Source organism: Coffea eugenioides, chromosome 7, assembly GCF_003713205.1.
Source record: "Coffea eugenioides isolate CCC68of chromosome 7, Ceug_1.0, whole genome shotgun sequence".
NCBI lineage: Eukaryota > Viridiplantae > Streptophyta > Magnoliopsida > Gentianales > Rubiaceae > Coffea > Coffea eugenioides.
In genome coordinates, this window is record NC_040041.1 from 13,273,901 (window position 1) to 13,296,071 (window position 22,171).

The 22,171-nt window shown below is 34.5% G+C and overlaps 2 protein-coding genes across 2 annotated transcripts; both read left to right on the forward strand.

The window, feature by feature from the left end:
• The first annotated feature begins 486 nt into the window (after positions 1 to 486).
• On the forward strand, positions 487 to 4,313 carry LOC113777900 (ABC transporter I family member 10). The gene is made up of 6 exons (XM_027323130.1): positions 487 to 618; positions 710 to 884; positions 962 to 1,048; positions 2,660 to 2,785; positions 2,883 to 3,005; positions 3,843 to 4,313. Exons 1-6 carry the CDS (start codon positions 542 to 544, stop codon positions 4,050 to 4,052), a joined length of 798 nt encoding a protein of 265 aa, XP_027178931.1. The 5' UTR covers positions 487 to 541; the 3' UTR covers positions 4,053 to 4,313.
• A 2,343-nt stretch (positions 4,314 to 6,656) lies between these two features.
• On the forward strand, positions 6,657 to 10,852 carry LOC113778053 (probable gamma-secretase subunit PEN-2). The gene is made up of 2 exons (XM_027323307.1): positions 6,657 to 6,982; positions 10,376 to 10,852. The coding sequence occupies exons 1-2, from the start codon at positions 6,658 to 6,660 to the stop codon at positions 10,534 to 10,536; spliced, it is 486 nt and encodes a 161-aa protein (XP_027179108.1). The 5' UTR covers position 6,657; the 3' UTR covers positions 10,537 to 10,852.
• The last annotated feature ends 11,319 nt before the right edge of the window (positions 10,853 to 22,171 follow it).

Genomic DNA, 22,171 nt, shown 5'->3' on the forward strand with positions numbered 1-22,171 from the left:
CTTTATTTATTTATGGGATATGAGTTATGCATTATTAAAATAAATATTTGATTTAATTGTGGACCCATGTTATTACACCTTATGGAGTGTAATCCATTATGAGTAAAAGTGTAATAAAAGAGGAGAAAGTGGAATGCTGACGTGATATGTGGATTACACTCCACAAGATGTAATAGCATTGTGGATGCTCTTTAATTGAAGGGTAAAATTGTAATTTAATTTTTTACTTGTACTAGGGCTTATGATATTTCATCTTTATTTACCTTTCATGAATAAACTTCAAATCAAATTCCCATATTAATGGAGGAACTTGTTGCATTTTAAATTTAAAAAGCATGAAGGTATATTTAATAATTTAAAAAAATTCAAAATTCTACTAGTATGCATATTAAAAAAAATAGAGTAGGGAGTTGGAAGGCCAAATGAATTTATACAGATTATATATGAAAAATGGAATATGCTTTTCTTAAATGAATTTATACAGATTATATATGAAAAATGGAATATGCTTTTCTTGTAAATTCTCCGGCAATGAGCCCAAATGAATCTATCCTCCATTACTGGTTCCTCTGCCTTCCAACTCCCCTTGCTTCCAATCCCCCATTCTCACCCCTCCAGGTAAGCTCTTCTCCCCACTTTCCCTTAAACCCCAAAAAGCTCCAGGAAGATTTCTGTTGATAGTTGATTCTGGTGTCTGGAATTTCTGCAGAAGTTGTGGGCTGGTCGAGAATTTGGCCATTGAATGTCAGAGCTTGAGCTATTCAGTCACCACAAAGCAGGGGAAGTCGAAACCAATTCTTAAAGATTGCTCCCTTAGCATTCCTTCCGGGCAGCTTTGGATGCTTCTTGGTCCTAATGGCTCTGGAAAATCTACCCTCTTGAAAGTACTTACTAACTGTCAGACAAAAAATTTGTACTCTTTTATTTTTGTTATTTGGGTTTTGAGTTGTTAAAGTTGCAGATTTTGGCTGGTTTGTTGACTCCAAGTGAAGGGTTCTTGCGTGTGAAAAAGCCTAGGGGTTTTGTGTTTCAGAATCCTGACCATCAGGTGAGTCGATGAAGTTCTGGTTTTTTGTTTTGTAGTTTGTCCTTCTTTTCTGTTTTGGAAATTTTGTTCAAAGTTAAAATTTGGTTGCTGTTGAAGGATTGATTGAGGAATAGCATGTTGACGTTTTTCACATTATGTAATAATCTTTGCCTAGGGAAAGAAATGATTTTGTTTTCTTTATCTTGGACTAAAATGTTTGCAGCTTGATGAACTCCAGGTTTTAAATTAGGCTGCATGGTGGAAGTGATGATTAATCAATCGAGTGAGGGAGAATGGTCAGGGTGTCATGAGCCATTCACATTTTGCTTTTTATAGTCTGCTGCTGTATTATTTTCATCGAAGCATGTGGGATTGGATATACTGTGAAATTGAGAAAAATTGAAATTATTGCTTGGTCTTGGTTCATAGTTTAGGTTTGGGGATGAATTTGCTGTGGCTTTTACCAATGTGGTTGACGTTAGGTGTACCAAGAAAGACAAAAATTAGTTGTGTTTGTGCTTCTCTGGATTGGTTTGGCTTGCGAAAATCAGTCTTGAGTTCACTAAAAAACTATTTCATATTAATGTTTGGTAATGTAAGTTTTGCTCATCAGTTCTTGTGAATACTGTGCTTGAGAGTCCTCATTCTCAAGGTGTTGGTCCTGAAATATGTCTCCTATTTACCAACTAGCTACTACTATTGGAAGTCCTTCTGCAGTCCCTTAGCAATGAGCTTATAGGATATTCATGATGTTTGGATACCCTAAAGTTGGTGCTTATGTGATATCGATGATGTTGTTCAATGAGGATATGTATTTATACTACATTGGAACATCATCTGCCATGCAAATGAGTTTTCCTTTTCTTCTGTGAGCCATCCTTTACCATCCAATAGGAAGAGTTTACGAGTATAGATAGCTAATGATGTAGGAGTAGTATGTCTAGTTTGGTTAAAGTTGAAGTAAACATGATGAATGCTTGATGGCCTTTCACGTGAAACTAAATGCATTATCACTCTAAGTCTTTGGATAGATAGATTAATTTTTTGGATAATAAGATTAATGTCATTTGTTTTTGGGTTAACAATAGTTTTGAGTCTTTTGACTTGTAGTTCAGTGTCTCCTAGCGTTACAAAGTGGCTAGCCTCTTCACAGACAAATAATAGACATTCTCTGACTGGCATCACATTCAACCTCTGAATGTTTAAACAACATGACTTGGCTTGTTTGGTTCTTGAACTGATATATAGAATGCAATGAATAATTTCTTTTGTGATAATATCTTTGACTAAATAAATTGTCTCTGTTGAAGTAGCTGGTTTGTGCATCATTGCTTCATGGTAATGGTAACTCCTTGCTGAATGAAGGAGGACTCTTTGACAGGATTTTGGAGCATCTGATTTTTCTTCTTTATTTGCTGTCTGTTCTTCAGCATGGGTATTACATACAGTTTCTTTTCGACAAAGCTATGAGTACTAATTTCCTAGATGAATATATTTCTTGTTACCCGCTATTAGAATTTGATGCTTTGATAGATACTGAATAATTTGTAACGTGATTTGACAAAAAAGGAAAAAGGACAAGTACAAGATACATTTCAAATTGTCAAAGAACAAAATCTACTTTGCTTGCAGGTGGTGATGCCTACTGTCAAAGATGATGTGGCATTTGGTCTAAGTAGATTTAACTTAACCCATGATGAGATTACATCCAGAGTTGAAAAGGCATTGGACGCTGTTGGCATGTATGAATACTTGCAAGTAAGTCGTGGAGATGTCTTTATTGTAAATAACCATGTATATGTATCCAATCTGCAGCAGCTCTTAAGAGATGTTGCATTTCTTTTGTACTTCTTAGAGACCAGTTCAAACTCTTAGTGGTGGTCAGAAACAAAGAGTTGCTATTGCTGGAGCTTTGGCAGAGAAATGTAAAGTATTGTTACTTGATGAGTTAACTACATTTCTGGATGATACCGATCAGGTACATTGCATCTTCTGGACCTACTATCTAAGTTAATATATGTACCGCCACTAAGATACAGAAGATGCTTCCTATGTACAGAAACATAAACTGAATGAGGTCTGGGTGAAGGGACAAAGAGATACTTCTTGTCTGTTTGGCCTTTCCATGAAGACCAAAAATCATCCCTTTTGTACATGGCTCTGATATGGTTTGCTTGAAATAAATTATAAGGTTAAACTGTTTCTATGGTTAAAATGAAAGAAACAAAACTTTCTTGTTGAATCTATTTTCTTTGTAGAAATTACAGAATATTTCTTATTTAGGTTGCAGAAAAAAATAGAGAAGTTGAGAGGGAAATTGAATTATAGAACTGTTCAGGAGTGAATTGGGAGGAAGCTAGTTATGTATAAGATTGTACTTGACAGACATTCATAGTAAATTTTGGCTTTCAGCGAAAAGCATGAGAAACAAGAGAATTGAAGGTAAATAGCATTACAATGAGCACATCAGAGTTACTATCCTTTGACCAAGGAGAATAATAGAGGCATTGATTAGGAATATTGGATAGTAACTATTGTCTGAGGTGTAGAAATTGCAAAAGACTGGAAATACTAGAAAGACAAAATTAAAAAGATATTGCAAGATGTGTCGTAATGCAATGGCCAAGCCTAGACCCCTTAGATAGGTGTCATTGAGAAATATGGTTCTATTGGACAGCCATGAGATAAAAACTTTTCTGTTCTCTATTCCAAAAACATACCATATAGAAAACCTTCTTTCCAAATTCTTTATCTTTAGAAGTTTTTCAAAAATTACACTGCTCTCTGAACAAGATTATTTGGTAACTTTTTCTAGGTTGGGGTGATAAAAGCTGTTAAAAGCACCTTGGCTAGTTCAGAAGGAATTACAGCTTTATGGGTAACCCATCGTTTGGAAGAACTCGAGTATGCAGAGGGAGCTGTTTATATGGAAGAGGGGCACGTTGTAATGCACGGTGATCCTTCCACCATAAGGGGTTTTATTGAAGCTAGACAAGCTGCTTACATCAAACAAATATATTCTTGATCAAATGCATGCAATTTTGTAACCAATCCATCTGTCTGGATTACTTTTATAGTAGTTTTTATGTTGCAAGCATTTTATTTTGTTTTCTACCTCCCATGTTTCGTTTCTTTCGCTTCTTCTCTCCTCAGACCTCCCTTTTTTTTTTGGTTACCTGTTTCAATTTCCTTGTCTTTCTCTTTCTGCAAATGCATCAATTCACTTGGCAGTGTTCTACCCACAAGGGAAGTTTCATTAAAGATTCTGGGCTTTGAATTGTGAACATTTGGACAAGTTTGTACCTTTTCTTTCCTTGTTTTTGATATTTAAGGGGGGGAAAAAAGGTACTGCAGGTGCTGGGATTCACTTCATGCCGGAACTGTGAATTGAGCAAGGCTGGGAGACAGGGGACGGGTTTAGGAGAGAAAAGAGATTGATTGGAGAGCCAATGGGTCTCTTTCCTGTGTTTTTCTTTTTTATTTCATTTTTTTAACACTACAAAAATTCAGAATAGGTGGAAGTGCCCAATTTGGTCAAAATGGCCAATGCCACTTGCCCAATTTTTTTTTTTGTAAGCTCTATTCATTTTATTGATAGAGATTTTGACATTACACAAGAGGCTAGGGTAATCGATCCCCCCGAAAAAACATTTTGAAGCAAGCAATTTTTGCCCGCAAGCTTTATTCTTTTTTTTTTCCTGTAACGATAGATGTCCTATAACCTAATCTAGCCTAATCTAGGGGAAGGGGTAAAGGGAGATGATCAACTAAGACCAGCCACGTATTGTGGCAAATTTGTGGGAGGCATGCCCACTTTTGGGTCTTACACAGTGATGGAACCATACCAAATGCAATAGACTCTAACAAAGCAGCATGCACGAGTTTTGAAGAGCCCATATTCAGAGTTGACCCCAAAAAAAAAAAGTGGGTAATGACGGATTTGATGCCTCAAAAGTTGAATTGTTGTTAATTTTTACAACATTTGGTGTAAACCGGCATAACTTTAGTGTAAAATTTGAGTCTGTATAAAAATTACGATTACATTGAAATTGTACGAGTTTATACCCGACGATGTTAGATCTAGACAATTGATTTAAATTGGAACGTGTAAGACCCCAAGTCCGGATAGTAACAAACACTTGACTGGCTTCAAAAAGGTCTACGGTTCAATGTAGTAGACTCCGTGACCTTCTGGATATTCTGTATTGTAGTTTTCAAATTATTTAGTTATTTTTATGCCATTTTAGTCATTCTGTTAGTCATGTTGATTAATATTTCCTAAAGCATTATACTCGAATACAGCCCTGATCACCGACCAGTAGCCTCTTCATTCTTGCCTTGTACACAAAGGTTGGTTGTATTTATTGCGAGTATTATGTTTTGAGAAGTAAACATAGTATTATCTCCGATTCTAATCCTTGGGCTGCTCTCCAATTGGGTTCCAACAATTTGCTACCATTTTCACAAATATCAACCAGCAGTGCTTGTTTAAGATCCAATCTAACTTCCAACTGTGTCAACTTTAGGCCCCTTATCCACTCCTACAGCAACCACCACTCTTGTTGCATGAGTTAGAGATGGAAGAATTCTGTAGACATTTTCATCTACTTTTTTTGACTTGATCTTACTATCTTTCATCTTCTTGTAAAACAATCTCCAAAGAGCCTAGCAATTACATGTAAAATGCATAAAATGCCTATGAAATCTGCAGTACTTAAGGTGTTCTTGCTCTTTTCTAGTACATACATGTCTGACTTATGGGCAATCTTAGGTCGTCAACTCTGACAATTTTGTCTAGGCACCAATACACTTTTGCATGGCACATGGGAACTCGAGTGGATCAAGGCGACCCTTACCTTCCTCTTTGCCACTTAATTGAAGTGGCTGTCTCCGACAAGATTCTCCGTCTGTTAGATTTTCCCTCCTCCTAAACTAGACTAGAATAAGTTATAGTAATGCTATCGTTCTAAAAAAAAAAATTAAGAACAAGAAATTGATGGAGCCGAGCTGGTTGCCTGGGATTCCAGAACAATAGAAAAAGACACAGGATCAGGGCTCATTGAGAAAAAGCTGACCCATCATCTAACATTTGTGTCACTCGTTCCAAGTCCATTGAGAAAAACTTCTCACCTCCTCCAAAGAATTTTTTTTTTCGAGAATTCTGTAACCAACTTAGACCATAGTTTAATTGATCCTAGTTTCAAGCACATATGCCAAGTATCAGAAAATTCTTTGGCCTGAATTCAGTGATCATATTCAAACATTTTAAGCATTTCTGTGATTACAACTTAATTCTTGAAAGGACGATAGAAAATTTAAACAGATTAGCTTTTTTAAGGATCAAAATGTCTTGAAAGAAAATATGAAGAACTAAATAGGCAACAAAGAAAGCTCGATCATTGTCTATGTTTTAGTTTTGCCATAATAGGAATTAGTCCAAAACATTGGTCATTTGCCTGCATTTCACATCGTCAAAAGGAGACTGGTTATTATTACAATTCAAATCTTTAGTTGGGTGTAAAGTGAAACTGGATGTTAATCAAGGGGGTAAAATGCAATTAACCATTCCCAAAATACTTGCTAAAATCCCCACTCTCTGTTTTTGCTTTTCAGGACTTATTTCATAACCAATGGAGAGGTCAAGTGCAGACGCACCGTCCAATCCCGATCACGCCGTTGTCGCCCTCACCGCCGGCGGCGACGACACCGTTGCCGGAAACCAAGGTAATGCTACTTCTTCAATCTCACCATTATCAAGAGGTAGAAGAAGAAACGTTGAATGGCCAACTATTGATGGACCACTGGGGTTATCACAAGAAGAATCAATAGGGCAAGCTCGTAAATTCTTCAAATTCGGATTTCTATTGCTGCCATGGCTTTGGGCTGTCAATTGCTTCTACTTTTGGCCTGTTCTCAGAAAACCCACCTCACATAGTCACCCACAGCTTCGTTACTGTAAGTTCCTTCATTCTTTTTTGCCCACTCTCTTTTGAAGCATAATAGATTGAATTTTTATGTGATTTTAATGAAGTTGATTCGTCTGATTGTGATATTTCTGTAGTTTTATATCTGTAAGTAACATCTGTATCTGGGTTGTAGTAATCATTGCTTAGCTTGCTGGGACATAGGCCTTCAGTTGATTATATTTGAGGCTCTAGTTGGTTTTTTTTTTTTGTTTGCTAATTTTTTCCCAGCATGGGAGGGGTGGGATTTAAGAAGCAGGGAGGAGGCAGGTGATTAGAATGTAGGACATCTAATTCCTCTCTTGTTGATTCTCAGTTGTGATTGTAGATAGAGCGAGACTTTATTCTTTTCTAAATTAGGGAAAACGGCACACTTGTGGCCCTAATTTATAAAGAGGGTACAATTTCTGTATATTTATCGTGAAGGGCATTTGTGCTGATTTCTGTACAAAATGTACTGCTATTTGCTACCAGTACACTGAAGAGTATGTGTGTTTGCAAACATCAGCAGAAATGCCATTTGATTATAAACAACCTTAATTATGCCCTCTGTCAGGGCTTTTGCGTGTCAAGTGGCGGATTTAAACTTCAATGTAAATCAATTTATATCACTAGATGGTGTGTTGACCGAGATCATTTTTTTAAGAACTTGATGCTGCTGAACTGCTTCAAAACCTGTTTTTGTAAAATGAAACCTCGAAACAGTGGAGTGATTAGGCCTTGATTGCAGGATATAATTGTCCAGCACGAGCACTTATATACTTTTCTAGTATGATCACTTATATGACTGCAATTATTTAGGATTACTGTGGGAAGTGGAGACTTATCCAAGCACACAGAATACCGATTTCCTAGGAGCACGTTTGCTTAGATTTTGGTGTTTAGTAGGTAAAATTTGTCAGATGTTTGACCTCTGCCAACAAAAATAAGCACAAAATATATTGGTTGTGATATCCAATAAGGGAAGTGGGATTTTCGAACTTTTAGTGCAGGTGGTGGTTTCACTTAGAGTTTATTTTGTTTGTATTTGGAATTTATCCTATATTTTCAATTATTGAGGTTCTTATCTTTGATTAATTGTTCTGAATGGTCTTGCTTTTTGAGAAGGAATAAAGCTGCATTGGAATTTGGGAATTTGAAATGACTAGCAAAGAGTTGAGCTTCGTTTGTGGATGTAAGAGATATGATAAATTGGTTGAGGTTCTTAAATAATAACAATTGATTTAGTTTTGAAAAGATACAAAATTGGAATTGACAGCTCTAAATCTGGATATTCGTGAAGAAGAATGCCGTGTTTGTTTCTTGAGTAGTTTGATGAAGGTGCGTGATTCTTTATGTATCTTTGGTTTATACAATTATCAGACTGAAGAAGCTGTGAAGAGCAAGTTAGCTTAAGTTTTTAGCTACATGGTCTATCGTGAAAAGATTTCACGCTTTCAGCAAATGCATTTACTTTTGGTATTACCATTTAGAGAACTCCAATACTCTGCTACAGGTTTCAAATCAAATTCTTTTCATTTATCACTAGTTTCTATGAGCTTTAAGTCATGTTTGTAAGCAGAGGCAACCATAAGTAAACAAAGGACATACTCATGAAAGTTAGTTAACCAGCAGCATAAGATTCTCATAAATGAGAACAGAGATTTGAAGCACATAACTAATCATATTGGTGGAGAGTCTGGTTGGGGATGTATGATGTGTTAATTTAGGTTCCTTTTTTTGGCTAAATCACAGGAATTGGGCTTGATCAGTTGAATCAGTTTTGTATTTTGGTGAAATAGAATTTAACATGAACTGGGATACAGTTAGTGTTTTTTTTTTTTTTTAAATGATTTGGTTATATAGTTTTAATGTTTGTAAATGAGATCCATGTAGTGGTTTGCAGAGCTCTTGCTGGTGCAAGTGGATTGAAAATTGAAACCTCAAATTTATGCTTGCATTATTTTTCTTAGTCCTTTTCTTTTTCTCTATTAACTTTTAGTGATATAGTTCTTTGTGTTTCTATGTCATTTCTGAGTTCTATGCCATAATCTCGTCATGCTTATTCTCTTTTATGAACAGATCAAATATTAAAATAGTACTCTGGTTAAATAACCTATTTTTCCTACTCCAATGGGATGGTTGAGATAGGAAGTTTTACATGGAAGAAAAATGGTTCAGAATTGCTTCTGATAATTCTTTGATATCCCAATCTATGAGGCTTTAAGTTATGTGCTCATTTTTAAAGCAGCTTCTTTGATTGCAATATTAGAATCTGAATATTCTGTTCAAAAGCAAGAAACTTGTTAATGACCTCTATCTTCTGCCCATCCTCTTGATTGAGCTGCCAGAAAGAATTTTATGTTGGCCCTCAGTCTTGTTTCCTGACTTTGCCTGCTCAAATTGTCATTCCTTCCATTTTATTCTTTTCCATTTACATGTTTAGTAACTTCTGCAAGTTGTCCCGGCTAAGTTGTCAAGTCATTTTCATTTGATTTTAGAGCATCTACTTAAATCTAGCCCAGGTAGAGAAAAGATTCTAAATAATTCTACAATTGTTAGTTTTTACAAGACAGATAATGATTAGAGAAATAAATGCAGTTGAGCTCAGTAATCTAACATCAAGGCTGTGAGCAACATCTTCAACATTTTGGAGTGAACAAGCAAGAGTTATTGAAAAGATTTTGTATTTCCTTTTAGTCAAGTGTCTATTAGATTTAGCATTATCTGAAATGTTGAAGCAGAACAAGTGGTTTGAAATATTTTGCAAGGTGGTTGGAAATGGTAACCCATTCGACCTTCCAATCTATGGACTCTGAAGGAGGTTGAAGCGTTGGAGAAACAACCTCTATATCTACCATATGATGCTTCGGACATCAATGCATCTGCTCATACTGTGTTTCCAACTAGCTTTAAACTTCACGAGGGAGCATCTCTTTGTTTCTGTTCGATAATTTCTCAACATGCTGTTTAGAAAGAAAGATACTTAGAAGGAATATGTTGCAGTATCCCCTAAATTCCCAAATTTTTGGTTTGGTAATAGGGTTCACAAGCTGTCCATTCTTTATCATTGTCCTCTTAGGATCACAGCCTTTATTTTGATTCCCTGGGATCATGGGTCTTACCTGCTTTCAGCTCAATCAAACATCTCAAATAGACCAGGGAGGAAATCTTCCTTCCAAAGAATCTGGATATAATAAGACACTATATTCGTGTTTCAAAAGGGGTATTTTGGGATTTTGATGAAATTGTGCATGTAGGTTGTCTAATGTTGTGCAGAAACAATTCAAATCAATTTTTTTCCCTGTTTATTCAAGAGCCCGATTAAGCTCTACGTATATTCTTTCATCCCTGGTATCTTTGTCTGTTGTTATTTTATGTTTTGAACATATCTTTTCTATTGCAGATGTTGTTGGATCAGCCATTGGGTTCGTGGTGTTCACTGTTCTTCTCACTTCGTGGGCTCTTACCTTTGCCATAGGAGGAGAGCATCTTTTTGGCCATGCCTGGGATCAGCTGGTAATGTACAATCTTGCTGACAGATATGGTTTGACGGGCTGGATCTAACTTTGTAAATTTCTCTAGTCCTCAGACCGTAAACTCAACTTCTGTTTGCTGAAGAGATTTAAACCCTAATGGGTGCATTTGTTGCTTTTGAGCTCCATCGAAGGTTGTGCTGTAATTATTGATCTGATAGATCTAATATTTTTTGACTTGGCGTACAAGTCAATCAATTGGCTGCTCATGTTTCTGTTAGAGAACATTGCAAACAGCGAGCACTATGGCCATTCAGGCTTGTTGACTGATTCAAATTTGTGTTAAATTCTCTTATGCATGCATACACAAGTGGTTGCAGACTGATGACTGCTCCATTTCTGCTTTAGGCCAAATAGCAGTTCATTTCGGGATGCATTACCTAGATATTAATACTTCATAATATGGATAAGGGGCAGCACGTTCCTTGCCTGATTGCTTTCCTGGCATGGTTACTGCCTTGAAGTCTCTTTTTTTCTTTGTTCATTTATTGTGTCCGCCATGCAGTCAATAAGGTGAAGGTGCCCATGGGCGTTTACTCGGATAAAACACAGGTGGTTTCAACTTTCAAGGTATTGCGTAGTTCATCTGGAATGCATGGGAAAGCTGCAGAATCAAAGTCCATTTTGTACCGTAGCCAAATAGATGCTTACCAATCGTTCTTTGAAACGGCTATCTAAATATCATCCGTCTTCTTCCCGCTTCATAAGTTTTACCTCTACACTGCATGAAAAAAAATTATTAAAAAGAAAAAAAAAAGAAAAAAAGAAAGGGCTATCTGAATATCAATGATGTTCCATGTTAGTTTACGTGTGCAATTATGTGTCTAAGTCATAAAATTTCGCCCGGAAGATAATAGATCATGAGAATTGTTAAACTTGCATTGGAAAAACATATGGTGATTGTTGTCAGGCCAATTTTGAGCCAGTGGCTCAAATCTCTGAAAGATCGTCTCCATAGTTGTTTGAAGTAATCTCTAAAATTGTGCTTCAGCCTTCAGCCCATTGTTTGAGATTATATTGTCATAGCAGTGAGCATATACTAGCAACTTATGCATATAGAGAGAAGAAAGCACCTGATTCTGAAGTTCTGCACTTTTCTTTTTAATCTCCTGGACATAGTTATTGGAGTTGTTTTACCTCTAAATTGAATTCCATTTTGGTTCCATACTTATTCTTCCATTCAGTGGATGGCCAACAGTAGTATTACTTGTATTTCTTCCGCCTGGGATGATCTGCAGTTGGTGGAGAACATTATGTCCAGAAGGGGAACGTCGTGCTTTGAGCATCGTGGAAGAAGGGGTGAGATATCAGAGAACATTTCTTCAGTGTGTGATGAAGTGGGCAATGATCATGTACATTTATCATCTGATGGCAAACAGAGCAATGAAGCTATTGACCATACAAGTCTAGGAGCTCTGGTGATCAAGATTGAAGATGCCATTTCAAAGAAGGGACAGGATATTCGCTTCTTGTGTTACACTGGTTTGGAACATGGATTTCTGAATGGTGCGTTTTGATATTTCTGGGGAAAGATTTAAGACAAGGCATTGAATCTTTCAAGCAGGAAATCAACAGATGGTACATTCTTTTCTCGGATTGCTCATCAAGGGAGTCTAGTATTTCTTCAGTTGTAAAAGATGACCTGATGGAATTCATGGACTCTCTCTTGGAGAATCTTGTGGATTTGTCGTACTGGCAAGACCCTCAATATCGAGATTCTTTGGTAAATGCCCTTGAAGAGTAGCTAAAATTCTGGAAAAACTTCATTAGATTTGTTACCTTGCGGGGCGTTGAAGATAGCCAATTGGGGCCTTTATTTACTTACATTCAAACTGTTGCTATTAATGCAGCACGCCTCTCTTATATGCACCAATTTGACTTGAACCATGAAATGCGCAAGGAAATCCAGAAAAGCATTTCAGAACTACTGCAGAAGATTATTTCTCCAGAACCCCAAGTCCATGAGACTTGTGTCCAAGCCCTTACTGCATCAAAGTTATCAAGACAACGATATCGGGACAAGGGTGATCATACTTTGAGAGACTTCATCGATTCTCTCCTATGTAATCCTTCAGAGATACTAAAGTCTGGTACTTATCTTATGATTTCTCTGAAGGATCAACTGCCGGAAATATTCTATGTGGGACAAAGATCCGGGAGAGCCATTCTCAAGGGGAAGTTGAAGAAGCTGGTTGAGCAAGTGAGAGAGCTCTCTGCCCGCGTGATCTATGATGCAGGATTTGTTATTTGCTCTCTTTCTCCAAGTGCAGTGGAAGATGGATTTGTCAAGGAAATGGATCTGATGTCTTTTGATTTCCTCGAAAGGATTAAGCTTGTCAAGGCATTAGTTACAGAAAAAGGCCCAGAAACATCATCATTCAACTTTCCTAGGAACAATGAGTTGGGTTTTATTGATTTCCTTCTAGAAAACATCAGGATCTTTTAAGTCCTGAGGCTGGGTCAACTGCTTTTGTAAATTATCCTATTCAAAAAAATCCAGGAGGAGCTTATTTTCTTACGCTTTTTCTTGGAAAAATAGTGGAATTGCGCAATGAAGATCAGGATCTCCAAGAACATTGGGATCGTGTTGTAGAGGTTGCATACAGGGTTGAGTTTCTTATTGACTCCTTACTGGTTGGACTTGGAAAAACTCTAGATTCTTTTTCAATGTCATTTGATACCATTGCAGAGGACACTAAGATCATTAAAGCTGAGGTTTTCAACATATTTGATAACAAAAAAGTTGATGCCAAAGTTGCGCAAGTTATGAAGAGACTCAATCACCGGCCATCACGAGAAAGTAAGCCTATAATCAATGACGTTGTGGTTGGATTTGAGGATGAGGCAACATTGAAAATCAATTGACTCATGTGAGGATTTAAAGCTTGAGTTGTAACATACGAGAAAGTAACATCTTGAGTTATATTGATTTCAAGCTTCCTGACAATTTTCTTCAATTACAAGAAGAAGATTCGTGTGAAGAACTCTACAGACGTTTGAAAAGAAACAGATAACTCATTGTTTTGGATGATGTATGGGACATTGAAGCAAGGAATGGGTTGGAAGCCTCATTCCTTAATGACGCAAATGGAAGTAGAGTACTGTTGACAATGACAAGTCGACTGCACGATGTTGCTCGACAAGATAATCTCGACAACGAACCTCATTCTCTTCAGCAACTCACTGATGTTGAGAGCTGGCATTTGCTGACAGTAAAGTTATTTCCTGGAAAAGAGTTGCCTCCAAAATTATGTGAACTTCGAATGCAAATCGTGAAAAAGTGTCAAGGACTACCTCTGACAATTGTCATTCTTGCTGGAATTTTAGCTAACGTGGACCAAGATGGTTGGAAAGTAAGTAGTGGAAAATTTGGGTTCAAGCAATGTTTCTGTTACAGATCAATGCACAGCTGCACTAGAGCTGAGTTGCAAACATTTACCAGATAATTTGAAGGCCTGCTTTCTATATTTTGGGGCATTTCCAGAAGACCATGAACACAATACCGAGAGGTTGATTTGATTATGGGTGGCCAAAGGAATTGTGCCAAAAACTCAATTCAAGAGCTCAGAGGATGTGGCAAATGATTACATGATAAATCTCATTGGCGGAAGCATAGTCATGGTTCCCAGACAAATATCCCTTGGTGGGGTAAAAGCTTGTCGAATTCACGATCTATTACATGAGTTTTGTGTAACCAAGGCCAAAGAAGAAAAATTTCTGCTGCTAGTACGGGGGTATGATGAACTCTCTACTTTCAATGTTCCCCAGAACTTACGCCGCTTAAGCGCTAACTCTGAGCCAGAGCACTTTACGGAGTTGGAAAGGTTATCTTCTTCCACCATACGCTCTTTACTGTTCTTCAATCATGGTGAAAGGTACTATTCAAGTTGGTGTGATCATAGTTTCATTTTCGCATCTTCAAACTTGTTAAGAGTGTTGGATTTAAGCCAAATTCATCTGGGTTATGATTTACCTAGAGAAATAGAATTGCTTGTTTACTTGAAGTACTTGGCAGTTCTAGGTGAGATGGTCTCCATCCCATCATCAATAGGCAACCTCTCAAATTTGGAAACTTTTCTTGTGCAAACAGTTTTAACATCAGTTTCACTGCCAGATACCAAATGGTATCTCAGGAAACTAAGGCATTTACACATAAAGGACGAGTTTCTAAAGTTTGGTTTTCAATTGCCAACCGACAATCTTGATAACTAGTTGCAATTGTGTAGTTTAGATACCTTTTCCTGTGGAATTTTTCTTCTTGGAAAGACGTGGACAAGATACTCAGAAAGTTTCCAAATATTTGCAGGCTCAAATGTGAGCTCTTGGAATTCCATAAGGATTTTGCTTGTGATGGAAACATCATGATTCTAGTTCTAAGTTGACTCGAATCACTCAATTTGATTTTCACTCCACTTCGTGATGTGCAACACCAGATTGAGTTTCAATTCCCTTTTGACTCTATCGGGCTTCTGCTTGCCATATTGCAAAATATCAGCACTTGCGAATCTTCCCAACCTTGAGGTTCTCAAACTACTCAAGCAAGCCTTTGTGGGGGAAAAGTGGAACATGGAAGTAGAACAATTCGCTAAAGTTAGATTCATGAAAATAGCTTCCTTGGACATTGTCCAAGGGATAGCCTCTGAATGCGAGGACAGTTTTCCTCATCTCCAGAAATTAGTATTGGAAAGCTGTCAGTTCTTGGAAGAGACCCCTTCTTCTTTGGTGCATATTCCAACTCTAGAATACTTGAGGTGTATGATTCTCCCAACTCTGCAAGTTCAGTGGAACAAATTCAAGAAGAGCAAATGAGCATGGGTTATACTGATCTAAAGATCCTTGTTTCCACCATAATGGATTACTGGTCTTCCGAAGTATGCTGGATTTGGCCAGCAAAGTTTACTCATTTTACATGTTTTTTTTTTCTTTTGATTCCTTTTAACTTTTGTACTACTACTGGTACTGGTTGCGTTGCATCCGTTTTGCATCAAGGTCTAGTTGTTCAATTTCTCCTAGAACTTCTTTTTCCTGGGACAGAATTGTGTAGCGAGATGGCTTCCCAGATTTGATCTTCGTTTCTAAATAGCTAAGCGAATGAAAGGTTTTTTTTTTCCTGTTTGAAGCAGGTGGCATGATTTCCTGAATGTCTAGCACTTTTCTTCTTGTCTGTTAATTCTGCTTAGCTGCATAACAATAACAGGTTTATTCAGTTTGTAACCACAATTAATAATTCATTTGTCGAAGAGAATTAATGGCATCAATTGATAATAACTAATAGGATTTAACACTTATCCTTTATTTTTCATTGTTTTCCGTTACGGTATGCAGCCTTTCTTGACTCTTACTAATAATTCATGAAATCGTATAGTCAGCCAGCTCCGTTGCTCAGCTCTAGGAGTCCAGCCATCCATCTCGAGCCCACTAACATTGGTTAGTGGTAGGAAAAGAAAGAAAGAAAAGAAAAGATCGATATGATCTTTAATCCATTGTCATAGAAACACAAATTTGGTCATCAATGTAGTGGTAGATAATTTGTAAGAACCCATAAGCAACTTATGGTTTCGAAGCATATTTTGATTCGTATTGATGATTGAAATTCAATCCATCAAAACTTTTTTGTGTAAAGAAAAAGGGTTTTGTCTATTGGACACCCGTTAAAATGCACTTCAAATGTTAAATTTTTTAAAAGATAAGATCAATTAGGAAAAGTTAATAAATGCAAGAAAATGTAGTAATTGTTATATTGCGTGTATATATATGATTGATTGGGTGAAATTTAAATGTATTAATGACTGCCAATTCAACACCTGTTAAAATACCCTTATGATAAAACTTAAAGACTTTGTTATATGTCTAGACTTTCTTACCATTATTAAATATAAGAATTAATCTTTTATACATTATAGGGGTAAAGAATTGTTTACACAAGTGTAAATTGCATGTTACATGTCAAAAAAGCAAATTTATACATGTACTTTTAATAAAGTCCAAGCCTAATGCAATGTCTAAGGCCCTGTTTGATAACTCAATTTATCATTTAAATTTAATGGAATCAGATCTTAACATATTCAGACTGTTTGATAACAAAAAATTGAACATCTGAATTTAATTAAGTGGCACTGAATTTTCTAGACAAAACTTGCTCCCAAAATTAAGTGATAAGCTATATTCACTTATCACTAAATGTGATATGCACTCAAATGTATCATGTTTAATACTTAACAATTCAATAATTTAATGGATTCAGACATTAGTTTTATCAAATGCATCCTAAGGTTCCGTTTGATAAAACTGAATCTGAATTTTGAAATCTAAATACTAAAATAATTAATTTATTGAATTTTAAGCACTGAAAAGAAATATATGAATGTCTGAATCGTAATGTTGAACGTATTTATACTGTTTGATAAACAATTATAACTAAATGCTTAACAAGTCAAATTGTACAATTTTGCCCTTCTATCTTTTCATCCAAAAAAGAAATAGAATCTATGATTTAATTAGCTTAAAATTGTTAGGTAAGAAACTGACAATATTTATTTTTAAATCAAATTAATATAAAAGTTGAAATATATTATGGAAAACATTAAAAGAAACATTACGATCTAATAATTCATATAACATCTAATATTTTGAATAGAAAATCTAGAATTGGATAAGGATTTTAATTTGATAAGGATTTTGAATAGAGAATAGAGATTGTTTAATTAGATAAAGATTTTGAATAGAGAATATCATATTGTTTAATTAGATAAGAAGTTTGAACGTAATTAACAAATAATGGTAGATTTGATAGATAAGATAAGATAGTTGAAGTAAATCTGTTGATTCTTATCAGAATTAAGCATTCAGTTACAGTTCTTGTGCTAAAAAAATACACACAAATTCAGCCCCACTTAATGAATTTTGCAAATGAATTTTTATTTATCAAACACCCAAAACTTTTGAATATTTGAAAAAATTCAGTTTCAGCACTTTTTTATGTTATCAAACAGACTCTAAGTCAAAGCTGACGTAGATTAAATATATAATAATAACTTAGGGAAGTGTATGTGTAATGTAGTCGTGCTCCTATGCTTATGTATGACAATAGCACCCAAAATATTGAAATGTACTTGGTTAATTGTAACACATAACTATTAGCTATCAAATGATAATCATAACTCTTGATTAAATATTCATCGACACGACATTCTTTATGTACCTAATTTCTACTTAATTTGTTTGGTTATTAAGCACACAAAACAAATGAAAAGGAAGAAGCTTTAGAATTCTTTTATTTTTTTTGCAATTAATAAAAAAGAAGAGAATTAGTTATAAGTTGATAAAGAAAAATGTTTTAATTTAAGTTATACTTTTATAAGTGAAGAAGTAGAATGACTGAAAGGTATGTAAAAAGCATTACAAATTTCATGAATCATAGTAACTTCATCCAAAAACTCTAAAGGGGGCATTTTCATGAAAAGAAAAATACACATTATTTTGTTATCTTAATTTATAATGCGTAATTTGTGAAAGGGACAAACCCAAATCAATATCCCTCTAAGTTAGGGGCGCAAAGTTTAACTATGGCATAAGTTTAAGGGGTACAACGTAATTAACCAATATCAATTTCCCTACTAATAGTTAAACTTAAAATGTGTTGCAAAGGAGACACTAGTTAATACATTTAATTTGCACATAATTTATCAATTAAATGAACAAATTTAAATTTATTGGCCCCTATATTTAAACAAATTCCCAATTTACCTTACTTTTTCCAAAAATTAACATATGAATATCCTCCTAATACGTGCTCATTCGACATTCGTTAGACAAAATTTGAGTAAAAACTATCACCTTTAGGTTGAGCTCAAAGATTACCCTTTGCTCGCCCTACATAAAAGCATAAAGCGTGGAGTTGTAGCGTGTTAAATTTGTGCTCTCTAATAGCAGCAACTCAAAGACGCGGTTCACTGGCATAGGCCACTTATCGCGCCTTTGTCGCTTCCGCCTCTTTAGCACATGAAGGCGCATCAATTTTCCATTCTTTTGTACTCGCCTTTTCCTAGCGAGACACACAAACACTAACTTGGACTTGTTTGATAATTCAATTCATCATTTAAATTTAATGAATTCAAATTTAATATATTTAGACATGTTTGAAAATGAAAACTAAAATATCTTAATTAATTAAGTAGGTCTAAATTGTGTAGGCAAACCTTACTCCAAAACATAAGTAATAAACTATTCACTTGTCAATTAATGCAGAATGCACTCAAACGTTGGGATTCTAGTATTTACAATTCAATAATTTTTGGATTGAGATATCAAATTTTGGATTTCAATTTTATCAAATGCATCCTTAGTAATCACTGATAACATTACACTGTAACTACAAGAATGAAATCTTCCATGTATGAATTCATTAACTTTATTAGTTTATTGTTTCTTTTATTTTCTTCTTTATTCTGTTTGAATTTTAAAAATAATAGTAAAACTATTGCAAAACTGTTAAAATTTCATATTAAAATTACATAAGGAATGATGTGTCTAATATCATACCTTACATTGTACAATCGTTGCTAAGTCATCTATTGAAAGGGGTAAATCGAGACATCTAACATCTACTATTGGATTTCTATTTTTCTCCTTTTTAATCTTTTTAATACATTAAAAAAATAAGAAAGTGCCCAAGTGTCGCAAACCCAATCTCTTTTCTTATATTATCTATATCTATATAAATTTGAGAAGAGGCTTTTAGCAACAAGTCTCCACACACCTTCCTACTTTCTATTCCATTTTTCTAGCATTTTACATTTAATTTATTTCATAAAATACATAATGTCCACGTTTAAAACACACTACCACATTTTCATCAAATAAGAATTCCACTCCAACTAACACACCTCCCTTCACATACCTTCCCACTTCAATTAATACTCCTCCAATTAGCAATTCCATTTTGATTAAAACTTCTCCAACCCAATAATAAGAGATAACAACATAATTTTACCAAAAATCGCAAATTACCATCTCTTTCAATTTCCTTCTGGTATTGATCTTTTCCAACTTCTTTCTAGTATCAATCTTAGCCCTTAACTTAATTTCACCATAGAACATGTCCGCCTACAAATATTTCATCAAGGCCTAAATTTCAAACTTGCCAAATTGCAAAGGAGGAAACATTTGCAATCACACCTACGGTAAAAATTCTCTCAATTAATTTATTAATGAACAATTATCTACATATTATTTTGAATTAATAATTGTAATCTATACATTTGTTGAATGGTTTTAGGTTAAATATTTTTGGATACTTGCTTACATTCAAAGCATTAATATAGACAATATGTTCTATAAGTTATGCAAAAATTGTGAACAACCATGTCAATCTCATCTTTCAAAAATGGTGTGTATCCATTGTAATGATGTAGTCGACACTATTGTCAGGTAATTATTTTCATATATCTTTAATTTTAATTACATTTTTTTATTGTATATCACAATTTCCTTTTAACAGATAAAATGTTAACATACAAGTTAGATATTCCAGTGGTAACCTCTTGCTTTTCAAGGCAGGCATGCATGATTCACATTTTGCTGTGTTGCTTTTTATCGTAGAGATTTGAAAGGGAAGGTATAAATTATTTATATGTATATATTTTCATACAATATTATTTACAAACTTTCTAAACAAATGATAATTCTAAATTCCACATGCTCTTAATTGTTAGGAAAATGGCGATACATTGTTTCGACCAACACATTAATTCATACAAAAATCGTGCATTCTCATTTATAGTACGAACTCCACAAAATTCAACAGGATTAATTAAACCCCCAAATATCGGCATTCGTACTCAGAGTTGATTGGTGTGAAGAATGTTCCCACCTTCATAGAAGATTATCAAATCGAAGGCAAAATACTTGTAAGTATTTCATTTACTTATCAAATTAAATATTCAGTTATATTTAATTGAACTCTTATGTCGCTCAATTTATGATATAGATTTCTACTTCTTTTTTTTCAGGATTTAACTTCCATCAATGTGGTAATTTATAAATAATGGGGATGTTTTTATCGTATATTGAACTATTGCTACAAAATCTCATTTTTTAACTATACTTTCATGTGCCCTAAATGAGACGAACAATTACGTACATTTCTTACTCTTTTTAAATTCCTCCATCGATTATAATTTTTGCCAAAAACACGATCTACTGTGTGTAGCACAGGTGTTTAGACTAGTTATATGGAATAGGGAAGGCCAATCAAATATTATATTATACGACTTGGTTTTGGATTTGGTAATAATTTCTATATAAGCATGTAATTACTAGCATAATTCTTCCTCGATATCGTTCTTAAGTATACTCTTGTATGGAACAGGGAAGGACAATCCAATCTTATATTATAGGGCAAAAAACCGCGGTGGTCTTCAAACTTTCAACTTTGCACACTTTTAGTCTTCCAACTAATAAGTGCGTAAATGTAGTCCTTCAATTAATAAAAATGTGTAGTCATAGTCCTTCTGTCTAATTTGACTGTTAAGATGGATGGACGATACAAAAATGATACAAAAAATAAAGGGATAATTTCAGAAACCTCCCTTGAGGTTTTCAACAATTTCATTTAGCTCCCTTGATGTTTTAAAAATTACATATACCTCTCTTATCGTTTAAAATGACAATACTACCCTTGAATATTTAATGAAATTTCCTTGTTTGGTATGTTTATATTTAGAATGACTTTTAAAATTATTTTTTATTATTTTTCCTTCTTATTCCTTTTTTTTTAAATTTTTGCCAATAAAACTGTAAAACTATCACTATTATCTCTAGTTTCTATTGCAATCAAATGTCCAATTAGTGATTTTTTTGATGAGTTAACTTTATATGCAATCCAATGTTTTTACTGATCTTTATTTTCTATTTTTTGGTATTAAAATTAACAATAAATCAAAAGAAAATGATCCAAAATCACTATTAAATTATGATAATCCAACTATTTGAAAAATTCATAAATACTAAATGAATTATTTCAACATTTTCTTTTCTATCTTATAAATTTAAATCCATAATAAAATACCATCAAAAGTATTCTATCATAATGATAAAATTATTATTATTGCCGTTTATCAATAGTAGGTACGAATTTGAAAAATTGGGCACATTTTTATTATAATTATACTAGATAATCTTATAATTGTATAGGGAAGTAAATTAAAACTCATTGCACAAGGGTATTTTTGGAAATTTATTTAAAAATTTGACCAAATCAATATTATTTTAAGATTTTGTTACTTAAACTATCAAATCAAGGGAAGTAGGTGTAATTTTCCAAACATCAGGGGAGCTGAGTGAAATTTTTAGAAACCTCTAGGGAGTTTTTTGTAATTATCCCAAAAATAAATGTCATGTGAGCAATGTGTGATGTGTTTCCCGTCTGTCTTAACAGTCAAATTGGACGGAAGGACTACAACTACACATTTTTATTAATTAGAAGACTACATTTACGTATTTATTAGTTGGAGGACTAAAAGTGCGCAAAGTAGAAAGTTTGAGGGCCACCGCGGTTTTTTGCCCTACCTTATACGACTTGGTTTTGTTTCTATATAAGCATATAATTACTAGCATAATTCTTCCTCTATATCGTTCTTTAGTAAAAGATTAATCAATAATCAAAT

Coding starts and splice junctions, on each gene's coding strand:
- LOC113777900 (XM_027323130.1), top strand. CDS start 542: ATGAATCTATCCTCCATTACTGGTTCCTCTGCCTTCCAACTCCCCTTG. Junction 619..709: donor CCCCATTCTCACCCCTCCAG/GTAAGCTCTTCT, acceptor GAATTTCTGCAG/AAGTTGTGGGCTGGTCGAGA. Junction 1,049..2,659: donor TTCAGAATCCTGACCATCAG/GTGAGTCGATGA, acceptor CTTTGCTTGCAG/GTGGTGATGCCTACTGTCAA.
- LOC113778053 (XM_027323307.1), top strand. CDS start 6,658: ATGGAGAGGTCAAGTGCAGACGCACCGTCCAATCCCGATCACGCCGTT. Junction 6,983..10,375: donor TCACCCACAGCTTCGTTACT/GTAAGTTCCTTC, acceptor TTTCTATTGCAG/ATGTTGTTGGATCAGCCATT.